The sequence below is a fragment of the Emydura macquarii genome, unplaced genomic scaffold (genome assembly GCF_026122565.2).
Source record: "Emydura macquarii macquarii isolate MOO-44397 ecotype Brisbane River unplaced genomic scaffold, CSIRO-AGI_Emac_v2 contig_1253, whole genome shotgun sequence".
NCBI classification, from domain to species: domain Eukaryota; kingdom Metazoa; phylum Chordata; order Testudines; family Chelidae; genus Emydura; species Emydura macquarii.
In genome coordinates this window covers 50,268,039-50,282,683 of record NW_027131390.1, presented here as the reverse complement: position 1 = coordinate 50,282,683, position 14,645 = coordinate 50,268,039, and the positions used below count along the sequence as shown (strand labels likewise).

At 40.5% G+C, this 14,645-nt stretch overlaps 1 protein-coding gene across 3 annotated transcripts in view; it reads left to right on the top strand.

Annotated features, from left to right (window-relative positions):
• Positions 1-13,721, top strand: part of UNC80 (unc-80 homolog, NALCN channel complex subunit) — a 176,444-nt gene extending 162,723 nt beyond the window's left edge. For 2 of the 3 annotated variants that reach the window (XM_067548741.1, XM_067548742.1), the window contains 6 exons: positions 596-734; positions 2,770-2,826; positions 8,590-8,671; positions 9,131-9,242; positions 10,369-10,580; positions 13,452-13,721. In XM_067548741.1, coding sequence (XP_067404842.1) covers positions 596-734; positions 2,770-2,826; positions 8,590-8,671; positions 9,131-9,242; positions 10,369-10,580; positions 13,452-13,721 — 872 coding nt within the window. The remainder of the gene's footprint in view (positions 1-595; positions 735-2,769; positions 2,827-8,589; positions 8,672-9,130; positions 9,243-10,368; positions 10,581-13,451) is intronic. The other variant, XM_067548743.1, reaches the window with a different exon arrangement.
• Positions 13,722-14,645: the final 924 nt, after the last annotated feature.

Sequence of the window (14,645 nt, the reverse complement as noted above, 5' to 3'; positions counted from 1 at the left end):
GAAAATGTCAATCAGCTCTAATCAAAATCCAACATCTATAACAGACTTATTTTGCATAAGTTCACCTTTATTTTTATGAACATGATACCAGCATTTTGAGAAGAAACTTCATTTTGCAAGTTAAAAGCTCTTGAGTCTGTACTTCTTTCTCATTCTTTTCATCTTTTGAAAGTGTTGATTTTTCTGGATCTTGAAATGTATTAATTTTTTACCAGCAAAATGTCCAGCTGTAGTTTTCTTTCTGAAGCGGATCATATTTTGTTGAACAACAAATAGTAATAATTGTACTGTGTTAGCACCTAAACGCCCTGAACTCATTGTCCGAAACAATGTACAAACATATAACTAAGGGCCTGCTTTCTTAAGCCCTGAACCTGCAAACATTTACGCAGATGTTTAACTTTACTCTGGCTGCTTGTGCAAATGAAGCATATGCACACAGGTTTGCAGGGTTGGGCCTGAGTGACTTGGAGAACTCTGTGTGCACTAGACATGAATATGTGAAGGGATATGTTATTACTTTGAAACTTTTAAATATGTCACGGAGGTTTTGGATGAGTTTTTTCTTTTTCACTCTCTCCCATGTCCTTTCTAGATGACTCAGTGAGCATGCCCAGTGTGGTAAGTGAACAGGAAGCATACCTTATGGGTGCCATTGGGAGGAGGCGGTTCTCCAGCCATATCTCCAGCATGTCTGCACCTCAGGCTGAGGTGGGCATGTTACCCAGCCAAAGGTAACAACACATGCTTTTCACCTTTCCCACTCTGTTCTCCAGAGCAGACATTCCAAAGGTATATCGTGTGTAACGCAAAGGCTCTGTAGCGGAGTGAGGGCAGTAAATTTAGCACCAAAGTACTAAAAGGCTAATCCTGCAGTGTTTACCCATTCACGTAGTCCCACTGAAGTCAGTGGCAGTACTTGCTTGAGTACAGGCTACCACTTTGAACGTAACAACTCTCCAATACAAGCTATAATGAATAACCTTCTTGAGAACCACATTTCATTGTTAGAAACGTTTCCTTCAGAAGCTGACAGCATCTTTTTGTTTCTCTGCTAAAGCCATTCCTGTCAATGTGGTGGACTTCAAAAGTGCAGGCATGATTTCAGGGTGCAGAGCGCACTTAGCGGTTTCATTCTGAGCCAGAGTCCTGCATACAGCACTTAAAATGAGTAGGGAGGAATCCCAGGGTGCTGGGAAAGTTTCTTCAGTACAATCTCAACCCCAAGTCAGAAAAATAATTAGTTTTCCTCTGGTCACAGAAAGAGAATGTCAAGTATGAAGTGAGATTATTTTAAACCAGAAATTTGTCTGCTAGAGCTAATCTTGGATGCCTCTTTTTAGAGTGAGAGAGAAAGAGAGAGAGGATTTGGGTATTGTACATTGTACTCATTAGTCAGGTGTGTGACATAGAAGCCAAGAGTTTTTCCAATTGAATTCTATTATTTTTCAGTAAACCATGTTTATTTTTTATTTATATATGACATAGATTTGCAAAGAGCTCTGACAAAGGGGCATTTATGTCATTTTTGTAAACCTGGAAAATGTGAATTCTGCATTATCTCATGGCTGGCCATTGTCCTCCTGCCCAGCCTTGTTTGTTATCCAGTTAGAAATCCCTCAATGTATGGAGCATGTAACAGTTAACAAGAACAGTTATCGTATATACTGGTAAAGATAAGGGGAGGTAATTGCAGAACTAGAAGCCACCCAAATTGTATCTCAGCATTTGCATGAAGGACACCTTGCGAGGACACCTTTGGCCTTTAAACTCATTTCATTCAATTTCCTTGGTTTCTTTAAAATAAGAATGTTTTACTGCAAATATTTTCCTGTGGGCCATGGTGCTTTTTAGTTGGTGATGCTGAGAAATATAATTAAGTTTAATTGCAATATAGATTTAGACTCTTGGCCTTTTTAAGCATGAAATCTACTGGGAAAAACCACCTCTCATATGTGTAGGGTAGATACTTCATTGGCCTAGCAGGCATAATCATTGTTCTCAACTGCATACCCATTTTAGTCATGAATAAGCAATGGTGTCTGGGTTTTTTTGAATGTATTACAAATGTAAACTAATACATGTATAGTAATATTATTGCTTTCTTGCTGTTAATCCACCAGACCTCTTTCTACCTTTCACACTGGAGGAGGTAGGCAGCAGTTGAGACAGTGTGATGGGTACAAATTTGCCAGTATATACATTCCAGCTGTTTGCTTACAGTTTCATTGCAATACAAGATCATGCTTTTCAGCAGTTTGGCCTTTTAATGGCATCAGAAGTAGAAGGTTGTTCTACAGCTCCTGGTAAATGGATTAGCAGTTCAAGAAGCCTCAGTAAGTGAACTGATCAGGTGGGGGGGAAGATCTTAAATGAAACTGGAAGTAAACAAAATACAATCAAAGGAAATGCAGGCAGCAAAATGATTTGAAAACTTTCCAAGTCTCCTCCCATCCCCCCATATTTGCACTAGAATCACACCTCAATGATCTTCTTTGCTCATGCAATATATTGTATAGATTCAGAGGTCTCCATGTATCATTTCCCCCATTTGTAAATTGCTCCTTTTATCCAGAATTTGATTTATCAGATTTCCTCTTTCAAAGCCTTGAGTCATATGTTCTGATGAGCCAGTGCAAGACCAAATGATTTTACCGTCCTCCTTTTCCTTTCTTGTTCCGTTGATATTTTTTTCTTGAAAACAGAGACAATTGCATGCTTTTTGCATTTTCTTTCCCTAAATGCTTCATCTCCCTGCCCCTCCTGCAGTGAACCTAATGTCCTCGATGACTCCCAGGGCCTGGCCGCTGAGGGCAGCCTCTCTAGGTACAGTGTCAACACTACCTGTCTGTCAGTGTCTGTGCTGGGAAATAATCAGTTCCCTATATCCTCTGTCTTTCTTCCTCACCCTTTGTCTCTCTCTCCATGTCTGTCTCTTGTTGTCCATTGATACTCAGGCCTGCAAGTCAAAGGTGTAGTAACCCAGCTTCAGTTTTCAGCTTTGATTGCCAACAGCTTTTAATTTCTAACAACTTTGAGGAAATAAAAAAAAAAAAAGTCTTGCCAAACAAAATATGTGTCTGGATTTTCCCCTTGTTAGCTATTGCTCTGAAGACCTAAGAAAGAAGCATTATCACCATGGCATTAAATGTAACCTTTTATGAGCAACAGTTTGGAGATATACTTTTGAAAAAATCTGTCCTTATATTCATTTCACAATATCACCATCAAGAAACACTTTAGTCATTATTATTTTCTTTAGCATTCATTAATAATACTAATCCTGATAAGTCATGTTAAATACAATTCCCTATGAACACCTTTATAGGAATCCCCACTTACTTCAAAGCATTATCATTCTTCAAACACTAGCCTTAGAACTTTCAGACAAACGCTGTTAATCCTTATTTGAAATTGTCCTGGCAACTTCAGGGTCCAAGTTTGCAAACTAGTTGTTCTTGTGAACAGGAGAGCTTAACAAACAGTGTTATTACTGTGCCTTTAAAATACGTTGGTTGTAAGATTTAAAAAGAAGGACTGCACCTTTAACAGTCAGCTCAGCCATGTTAATCATTCTTCCTGTTGTACTACTGTGGTCATACCTCTCAACTGATCCTCATTAGGTGGGAAAGCTCTCACTCATCACAAACGCCTTATTTCATTCTGGGAGAACACAGTCCCACATTCTGGGAAAATAGTCTGCTCCCTTAAGTGTACCATATCACTCTTGTCTAAAGATGGATATGTTGAGAGGTATTCTTGTGACTTAATTTTGTTTTGTTCAAGATTTCTCCAGTTTTATTTTAATATTGAAAAATGAAAAATTAAGTCTGTTGTTGGATGTGACATTTAGATTAACCCCCATGATTCATGGTGTTACTTGTGTTTACGTGCCCTGCCTTGATCAATCTCTGATTGATGGTGATGTGGAAGTGTTGTCAAGAAAAGAGATTGTCCTTTGGCAGTGGCAGGGATGTTACTGTATAGCAAAATGTATTATTCTGTGCAAAAAAAACCAAAAAACATTAAGAAGCCTGTCTTCTTGAGGGGCAACTGAGCAATAGTTCAGAAGCCTAGAAAAACAAACAAATCAGAAATTACTGTATAGAGGAAGTTAAATGCATTCACTTTATTTGTGTGAAAACCTGACTAGATTTGAGGGAGGACCTGAAGATTGAGTCACATCCTAATGTTGATTGTAAAATGTATTGACTCTATTAAATGGGAGTCAGTCTACACAGTAACTCTTGGTGACAAGTCCACATGTTTTATGACAGCTGAGCCAGATGATAAGATTAGTGTCAATAATTTATATTGATCTCTGAAGTCTAAACAATGCACAGTAGAGTGGGTTCCATTAGCTACTAGTGCATCAACCTTTGCCCAAAACAGGACTTTGTATCTCCTGTTCCATGCTGTGTTACAGAGCTTTCCTTAAAGGAGAAGATCAGTTGGCATATTCAGAGAGTAGATTTATACAGAGAGACTATTTCTGATAGGGTTTGTTATTTTTTGGAGGCATAGTCATAGACTTTTTTTTTTTTTTTTTTTTTTTGTAAAAGGTGATATTTTATTCCACAGAACCTTAAAAGAGACTCAGGGTGGGGTGGAGCAAATTAACCTGATCTCTGTGAAAAGACTACAATTATAGTTCTGTGAAAGATGAAAAAGCAACATTTTAGCTGTATTGTGTGTACTTAAATGGGCAAATTTCATTCTTTCTCTAATGGAGAGAAACAATAGAACAGATATAGCGCAGCGGCTTATTGAGATCATTGCAGTAGCAGAGGGTAAATACATTCTTATACTCAGAAACACCAGTTTTAAATAAAACAGGCAAAGATTATTCTTTAGATATCTTTGATGGTCACTAGATCACAGGGATAAAAACTGCTTAGGAATACTGAATTCAGAAGTTGATATTTAGTCAGAATTGAGGGAATGAAACACGAACAAAGAACAGAACATTATGGAAGGCAGAAATTTCAAATACATTTCAAAAAAGAACTATGATAAATAAAGACACCAATAAAGCCTTTTTTCCTTTGTGCTTGTACCAATTATAGTTACATATGTAAATAGCAATGAACACAGCAAAAGAATAACAGTCAAGTGCACACGATTATGCAGAAAGGGTGTGTGTTGGAGGAGGGAAACTATTTTATTTAGCATCACGATTTGTTGAGGTTATAACTTGAGAAAAGGTGGAAGATTTTCCCAAAGCACAAGGGAAAAGAGAATGAGAACTTTCTGTAATTGAAAGCTGATGCACAAAGAAATTCTCTTTTAACATTTCTAATTATGCTTGTTTTAAATTAATCATGATTAATAAAGAAAACTAGAGCAAAATAATGTCAACAAGGCAAGTGTACAGGAAATTTGACAGTATTTTGAAATCTCAGGCCATGCCTGGTGTCTTGAAAAATTCAGCAGGTGCATTCTACCTGGATGTTATCTGAAGGTCTGGCAGCTACTAAAGTCCATTTAATATAGTTTAACAACTACATGCTTGCTTTTTCTGGTTTTTGTTCTTCCCCCGCCACATACTTTTATTTCATTATTATTTCATTGCATTATTTCTTCTTGTTCATGAAAATAGCCTATTATAAATGCCAACCTGGCAATGCTTGTTCAGTATGTACAGTGTGATATGAATTTTACACTGGACTGACATTTATTGTACGGTTGGCAACAATTTTTCATGAACAGCTTGTTTGTTTATTTGTTCATCTGTCTCTGTGTTAAGCATGTAAAAGAAGTAACATTATTATGGGGACATGGTACCTTGTCATAGGTACCCAGTAGGTGACAGAAGAGCACTTTTGATAGACAGGAAAGATTACAAGTGTGTTCTCCTCAAATAAATCTGGTTTATGTGCTCTAACAAAAATCCTCTAGTAGATGCGAGGTTCACAGGAGAGGTAGAATAACCTATGTCTTCTCAAAATGGCATTTGATTCAAAGCCATTCAGTAGCGTTTCCACAAACTGACTTTGCAAATACGATTGCTCCAAACCAAGAGCAGAACAACAGCACACTCTTGGTCCTGTTTACTAGACAATGAAAGGCAGAAAAGAAAGGGAAGGTACTGACCAGAGTCAGCAGTCCCTTTGGAACTAATTTGCACTGAAACAAGATTGTTGATGCTGTTCTGGAGGAGGAAGAAACAACCAGAATGGAATCATAGCTACTTCAGGAAATTCAATCATGCATCTTACACTTGCACTCTTTCTCTCTCTCTCTCTCTCAAAATTTGGGGTGAATCTGAGTATTTAGTAAAGTAAAAAGGACTGCTATGTCCTGATAGGGCCCTGTGCAGGCTTTCCTGTCGAACTCCACAGTTTGCACTCCCCCACCTTTTGCCTCCAGTGGATATCTGCAGTTCATGCTCATAAATGAATTATGCCAATTTGTGTGATGGAGATAAATGTCGGCTAGAATACTAAACTCATTTCACGCATAATGTAAGCGAGGCTTAAAACCAGGCCAACAGAGAGGAAAAGCAACTGAATCCAACCTTTCATTGACTCATCTCTTTGTTTGTCTTTAATGCACAGATTAGTCCGTGGGAATCATTTTTTTCCTTATGTCTATACATAAATGCAGTATAATAACATTACACTCACAAGTATAATGAATTATCTTTACCTAATGAGTTTTTCAAGGTGTTTTCGTTATGTTTGCTTTTGACATGCTTATTCCTTTGCTATCATAGATTATTTAAATTTAACATAATTTTAGTCTTTCTGACAGGGGTCAGTCTCTCCATTCATAGAACTAAAAGTTATCTTTTCTCAGAAACTGGAATAACAATCTTACCATAACTCAATAATATTTAGCAATTGGTTGAATTGAAATTTTTTATTGCATCATTTAAAAAATATATTGTGCAGCCTCTTTAGAAAGAAATATAGGTTCAGTATTTTATCTATTTAAAGAAAGTATTCACATGTTAATATCTGTCTCTGAGTCTCTAAATATTTGCTGGAGAAGTTCTCAAGTAATTCTAGAAGCAGAAAATGAGCAGAATGTACAAACTATCATTTCAAGCTGTCTAAATTTCATATGTGAGGGAAAATGTAAATTCAGCCTATTTGCCTGCATACCCTTGAGGATGTATCATTTTTGGAGTTTACAGCAATCTAAGCAGTCGTATGTGCTATAGGGCCATTGTCTGGGTCAAGAATGTAATGCTGACAGCTAGAAATAGTTTGTGGGATCATGCTGTTCATAGGGCACAGCCTCATCTGGACATTTAGAATGTTTCATTGTAAATCAAATTGCACTGTGCTGAGTATTTGCTGTAGAAGATGGTGATCTCTTGAAAAGGTTGTCTAAGGGAGAAGGGAATATCAAAGGACCCAAATATACATTATTTTCTGGTGTTGAGCTAAACCACTCTCCTGGCCGTACTGTTGTGATGAGCCCACAGAGTATTAGTTTTGTCTTTTTCTTCTCCAGTCCAAGGGAGATCAACGAAAGCCCAGGAAAGTTGAGAAGAAAAGGAATGTTCTTTTTCTTAGATGAAGATATGCCAACGCCAGAACATACTGTAGTATGGAATATTCAGCAGTGCATATGAAACAATCTTAGATGCTGCTTAGTTGGGATGCATTCCTCACTGATTTGGGTTTGTCCCAAGTAGGCAACTTCCCCTTTGAAAGAAGTTAATTTAAATGTTACTTACCATTGCAACCATATGTGTATCAGACTCCGCTCATTCAGCTAAAACATTTGTGACCATGGCCTGCTAAGTGAATAACTAATTGTGATTGAACTGAGAGGAATAATACAGTATTGGGAAAAGGAGGCAGGGGAAGGAGAATCTGTTATACATATTAGTTGACAGAGGAATTAGTTGAACAGTAGCAGACTACGTTAGTCTCTTTTATTGTTAAAGCACCTTTACTTTTAACTCAGTTATTCAGATTTCTTTGACAACCTATTAAGTCCTGAAAGAATATTGTAGATTTGTTTTTATATTTAATTTTATTTATTTTACTCATACAAAGAACTCACAAAGAGTTCAGGTTGCAAACATGCTGAATGTGGGACCCTGTTTGCATAAGTCATGCACCCTTTATGTGAACGGAACCATTGTTAGTTGTGTTCATTTTTCATTTCTGTTTATTTAAATTACATTGAAGCCAAAAGACAAAATTGAGGTGTGGCTTTGGAATCTAATTGGGAGAAATAGGCCCTTTGTAATTACCCTCACCAAAAAACACACCGAGATAATAAAACAATATTCTTGCCTTTTGTCTGTGGAGGCTGATGTGACAAAGGACACAGAGAAGTGGATATTGCAGAATGGGATGCATCAATCAATGACTGAAAACTGAAAATCTCAATTTTTACAGCTCTGTGCTACCTGTGCGTGGCCTAGTCCTGAATGCCATGATTCCTTCTCCCATCTCCTTCCAAAACCCTGGAAGCCGCAACCCAACAGATACTTTCCCCCATCCTTCAAAGATGATACTGTCTTTGAAGTGACTGTGCCATTAGTGTTTTTTAGTCATGATTGCCAGGGGTTATTCTAATCAGTCATCTTACTTCTGTGATTGTGCTAATACTGTCAACACTTAATAGGGTAGCAAGTGTGCAGAGTGAACCTGGACAACAGAATCTTCTTCTTCAGCAACCACTAGGAAGGAAGAGAGGCCTCAGGCAGGTAAGATCACAGGGAGAAGTGAACATGACAATTTCAGTTTGTTGTGGTCCATTTACTGCCAAGATCTTCTATCTTTGGTGCCCTTTGCCCAGTACATATTATAGCATCACAATCCTCTGAGTTAACAGAAAGTACTTAGGTAAGCTGAACCATTCAAGTCTGCCAAAGCACCAAGAAAGAAGTTACACTTCATTTCAAATCCCCAAGCCTTTTCTTCTATAACTATTTCAGCAAAGGTCACTGCATTAAAAATGAACTGATATAAAATGCATTATTTCATCACCTGCTTTTATTATTACACTGATGTCTAAATTAAAAAAGCCAAAACATGTATAGAAAGAAAAATTAATGGATAAACATAGGAGAATCATATAAATGATAATGACCAGTAAAGGTGAATATTTCAGTCGTACATTAGTGTCTCCTTGGTCTGACTTTATTCTGCTTTGTGTACTTTAGCTACGAAGACCTCTTCTCTCACGTCAAAAGACCCAAACTGAACCTCGTAACCGTCATGGGGCTCGACTTTCAACTACTCGTCGAAGTATACAGCCAAAAACAAAACCAAGTGGTGAGGCAACTCCTGCTTTCCCACACTTGGCATCTAATATTTTAAAGTAGGAGAATTAAGGTTTTGTTTTGCCTTCAAAGATAGGTTATTATGATGAAATGTACATGTCTGTGTTTTCTGTAGACTTTTCTTAACAGAAGCACTGGATAGCTTGGGGGATTGGTGATGAGATGGATAGTCTTTTACCAGTTCATGGCCAGCCTAGGGTGTTAGCAATTGGAAATTATCATCCAGTTGCTCTTCATAGTCCATGTGAAGTGAATTTTAGAGGTTTCAGTCTAGTTTATGGAGGACAGACACCACCTCAGAAAAAACACTTCCACAAAATTTCTCCAAGGGCCAACACATGAATGGACATAAACACTGAATTATCTTCTCACCCACAGATTGAGGATTTAAGAGTCAAGTGTCCTCTACTGAGAATGCCCTGTCAACAGCATCTAGATGTGATTGCTAGCGAGGACCTAAACTGTACAGGGCTTTAAAGACTGAACATGGAAGCAAATAAGGGAGCCACTTCAGTCTTTGGAACACTGGTGCTACATTCTTTTTGTGGCTAACATTGCTAACTAGGACAGGCAGTTGAATTTTGCACCTCCTGAAGCATTCAAGTGGTTTTCAAGCCCATGTCAAGCACATTGGTTAGTGATCTAGCAGGCAGCACGCTTCCTTGAGTTAGTGAAGCAGGAAGGTGCTAAGAGGAACAGTGTGGCAGGAGATGTGCTACAACTTAAATCTTTGATGAAACATAATTAAAAGCAAGAGCAGGGATATTAACTTTAATGGGTAAATTTCAGTTTAGGTAACTGTTTTGCCTGCTCTTTACTCTCGCTTGGTGGCCATCTAGGTAAGGCACAGAAATAGGAGTCAAAAGTCCTGGATTGTATTCTCAGGTCTGCTACAGACTTCCTATCCAGCCTTTGGCAAGTCAGTTAACCATCTGTGCCTCAGTTGCCTCATCTAAATGAGGATAATAATATCTAACTCACATGACAGTTATGAATATACATAAATCACTTTGCGATGAAAGATAAGATATAAATGTAAGAGCATTTGTTACATTCTGATATTTGTTGTAAACTGAAGTATTTTTGTATTTATCCTTCCCCACGTTCTGGTCCCGCAGTGGATCAAAAGCGATCAGTGACTTTCACTGAAGCTCAGTCAGAGGCAACAACATCCTCAGCAACAGATGCCACACCCACCCCAGCCCTGCAGCCTAGCTGCAGCAGGAGCAGCCCTGCAGAAGTCAGCAAGTCAGAAGCTGTGACTAAACCTGTGCTGACCTCCTCACCTGCCATTGTTGTTGCTGATCTCCACAGCCAAACCACCAGTCAGGTAACCCATCTGACAAGTCAGAAAGTAGGTTAGCTGCTCCAGTCTCTAGCGCAGCGGTTCCCAAACTGTGGGTCATGACCCCAGGTGGGGTCACTTCATCAGCAGATGGTGTCACAGCAATCCTGAGCGTGCAGAGGATGCCATTTTACAAAATGGCTTTCCCTGCACAGAGTGACCTCACACTCATCGTATGCACAAGGGCACGTCACACAGAGGATGCTATTTCGCTCTACAAAATGGCGCCCTCCATGCAGCACGACCTCGCACGCACCGTATGTGTGTGAGCTCATGCAGTCCAGAGGACACCATTTTGTAAAACAAAATGGCATAGTCCTTGTGGCGTGACCTTGCATGTACAGTGTGTGTGAGGTCACACAGCAGGGAGGACACCATTTTTAAACAGCAACTTCCATGCTGTCTGGGGTAGTGGGAAAGAACACATCTGAAAATGGGGTCATGCCAGAGACACCAACTTTGGAAGTGCCCAGAGGGCCAGCACCCACAGAAAAAAATTGTGGGTGCTTAGCCCACACTGGGATAATGGGGGTGATTAACTGTTGGCAGAGTCTGCCGACCAGCTATTTCACCAAGGACTGTGGCAGCAGTTTGTCTTGCCCCACCTGTCTTGCCACAGTGAAAAGCTGTTTGATTTAATCAGGTTAAATCAATCAGCTGTGAATTGTTGTTTCCCCAGGCAGGGTGCCTCCTTGCTCCTGCAGGGTAGGACTGAGTCATTCTGTCCCCAGACTCCTAGGGGCTGAGGCCTCTGCTCCAGCCTCTGGCAGCCTCAAGGCGGCACAGACAGGGAGGATGGTGGGGCCCAACTTTCAAGCCATGCTCCCCCCCGTAACAAAAAACAAAACACAAAGCAGTTTAAGGCATTAGGGTTTGGCTGGTTGCTGCGCTGGGTGTTAGCACGCAGTGCCATCAGCCCCTCCTGCTCACCTGGAGGTTCAGGCCACCCCGCCTGCACTGCCTCTGATCCCGCCTGCCTGCATTCATTTGTGCCTCCTTCAGCAACAGTGTGTGTGTGTGGCTGCAGCTCCCAGCAGGCTCCCTCCAATCCCAGGCAGCAGGTAAGTCCTGGAGGGAGCCCGGCTAGGCTAGGGCTGTGGGGGAGGTTGTTTGGGGGTCCTGGCTGGAAAATTGGGCACCCCGAGCCCCAGCAGCAGACCTCTCACGAGTCCCACCTGAAGAAACCTGCGGGGGAAGCCCCAGACCGGAGCCTGGGCAGAAGCCAGGCAGGGGGAAGCCCTGAAGCGGGGCAGGCACAGGTAGCCGGTGAGCGCTGCCATGCCACTGGTGGGGCTGGGCCTGGAGGGCTGGGGCTCCCCGCTGCTGTGCTGGGCGGGTGTGAGCCAGTGAATCCCCAGGGACCAGGACCAGAACCAGGAAGGGTGCTGCCCATAGTCCCCCCTCCCACCCATGGACCCTCTCAAATTCGCAATCTGGGCAGCAGCAGGGACAGGATCAGAACTGCTGGGGAGAGGGGAGCTCGTGTTCTGGCACAGCCTGCTGCCTCCTGCCCCATGTGACCTTGGGGGGGTTGGAGCTGTGGCAGGGCACCCACTGGCAAAACAAAAAGTCAGCACCTATGGGTCATGCAGGGAAAATGTTTAGGAACCGCTGCTCTAGTGGGTACATGCATGTGCAGTGCATCTCTGTTTAGTAATTTAAGCTGCTGGAAAAAAGTGAAATGGCCAATGAGCTCACTTATGGTCATAGAGAGAGGTGGTTGGTGTGTGAAAACTGCAATCTCTTGTTTGCTTTACAGTGAGGGTGTCACCCATGCCACTTCTTGTTTAAATTACCAACTCCCAGATCTCTGTGTCGATTCTCTGTCCCTCCACTTCCGTTGGCATTTCACCACTACATGTCCTTGGCTTGACTGATCCTATGTCTTCCTCCTCCTATCTCTGTAGATCTTTTCTCACACACCCTTTTACACCAATGAAAGTTTAAATTTAATTCTCTTCTCAGCTACGTCGGTCTCTGAGGAATGATCTGTGGGTTGGGGGTAGGGTAGACTGATGCATCAGTATGGAAGAATTGCTACCAAAACCACATTACTGTCTGCAGTATCAAAGGTACCCAGACTTTGGGTATGTCGACATTGTAATCAGGATGTGGGATTGCAGCACATGTAGATATAGCTGAGAATGTTAATCTATCTAGTTTGAGAACCAATAGCAGTGGAGCTGCGGCACATCAGGTTCAGCATGGACTCATCTCCAAGTGTGTAACCAGGGTCCAGGACTGGGTTGTACATTGCAGGCTGATGTTCAGGCTGCTGCAGCTATTGGTACTCACGCTAGTTGGAGTAAATCTAGCTGGGGCACTGTCGTGCTCCAATCACATTCCAGTTGCAGTACGGTACCTTTCGAAAGAATCTGTTTGTCATGCACTCACTGCTGGAAAAAGAAGGTGTTAGACTAATGGGTGGAGGAGAGTGTATAAAAAAATTACAAATTGTAACCCAGAATTTAGAGCAGGCCCAATGAGACAAAGATCTCTTCTTTGATGTCCCTGTATCTAGTCCCCCATTCTTGGCCATGAGCAGGAGATAGAAAAACCCATTTTGGAAAAATTATGAAAAAAAATGCAGTGCAAAAAATATAACAAATTTCAAATTGCAATGTCATGTTTGTAGTTTCCACTACAAATTCACCAACCAGAAAAAAATTAATTGTTGTTGCATAAAATTTTAGATTTTTGTAGCCTTTTAAACATTTCAAATAAACCAAGGGACAGTTATGGATTAGTCTTTATTAGTTATAGATCTGAATATATTTTGCACACAATGTTTTTATACCCCTCCCCCCTTCTCTTCCCATGAGTTGGAGCTTAACTGCAAACTCTTCTTGATTTCAGAGTGAGGTGCTTTCCACCAAGAAGGAAGAAGAAACAGAGGAAGATTTGGCGCCACGGCCAACACCAGCACATAGCACCTCACCCACACAGCTCTCAGATACGGAGGATTTTGCAGGGCTGGAGACTACTGGTTTACTGCAACATGGAGACACTGTCCTTCACATCAGTGAGGACAATGGCATGGAGAATCCTCTCCTTACCAGCCATTTCAGTTTCACGCATGTTGAGCTTGGGGAGACTGATGTTGACTTAGATGAGTCCCATGTTTAAATGTTTGGGAACTGCGTTAGCATGAGAGGAGAGAGAATGTAGAGTCTTGCTAGAAAAACTGTACCTTCACTGTAGAGTTTCTTGATAACTATTGACTAACTAATCAAAAAGAGCACTTTATAGCCAACAAGGGAAAATATCTAACAACCTATTAGCTACAGATTGCCAGATACGTTTTAGAAAATAAGCTAAACCTTTTTGGCAAATCTAGTTTGGTTCAGGGCAGACCACAGAGACCAGAAGAGAATTCTAAAAAATTCTGCAGCCACATATTTCCCAAAATTTTGATCTGCCAGAAATCTACTGCAATCTGCAGCTCCTCCAGTAAAATGCATTACTTTATATAGTAGACTGAAAAAAACCCAACCTTTTTGAGGTTAGCCACTTTAACACTGCAAGGCAAAGTTTATTTTTGTAATTTTAGAAGGGTTATATAGTATCTGAATAAAAAACTGGCATGACTGAATATTGACAGTCAATGAATATTGAACTAAAGATTGTTTTAAATAAACAGGCCTGTGACTGTGTCTAATCCCCGTAGCAATGGCACATGCCTTTCAACGATTAGAAAGATATTTTTTGGCACTGCAGGCTTTAGCAGTGTTTACTTTTGTCTCTTAGTTGCTTTGCTTTCTGTAAGACATTACCCTAATGTTAGAAAAATAGTTGCTCTGTGTAAAACTGTATACAGTACATACTGTATAAAAGAATGCACATGCTGTGCACAAAGATAGATGGGCAGGGGTGAATGGTCTGTAGCTGACATAAATGGTACTATATATTCTGCTTAAATGTATTAAGCAACTTATGTAAAATCCACAGCTAGAATGTATGGACTTTCTAGTACAGAGCAACAACTTGATGCAAATATCTACTCTGTATGCACTTGGAAATATATATTTTAAGTAAACATATATAATCCTT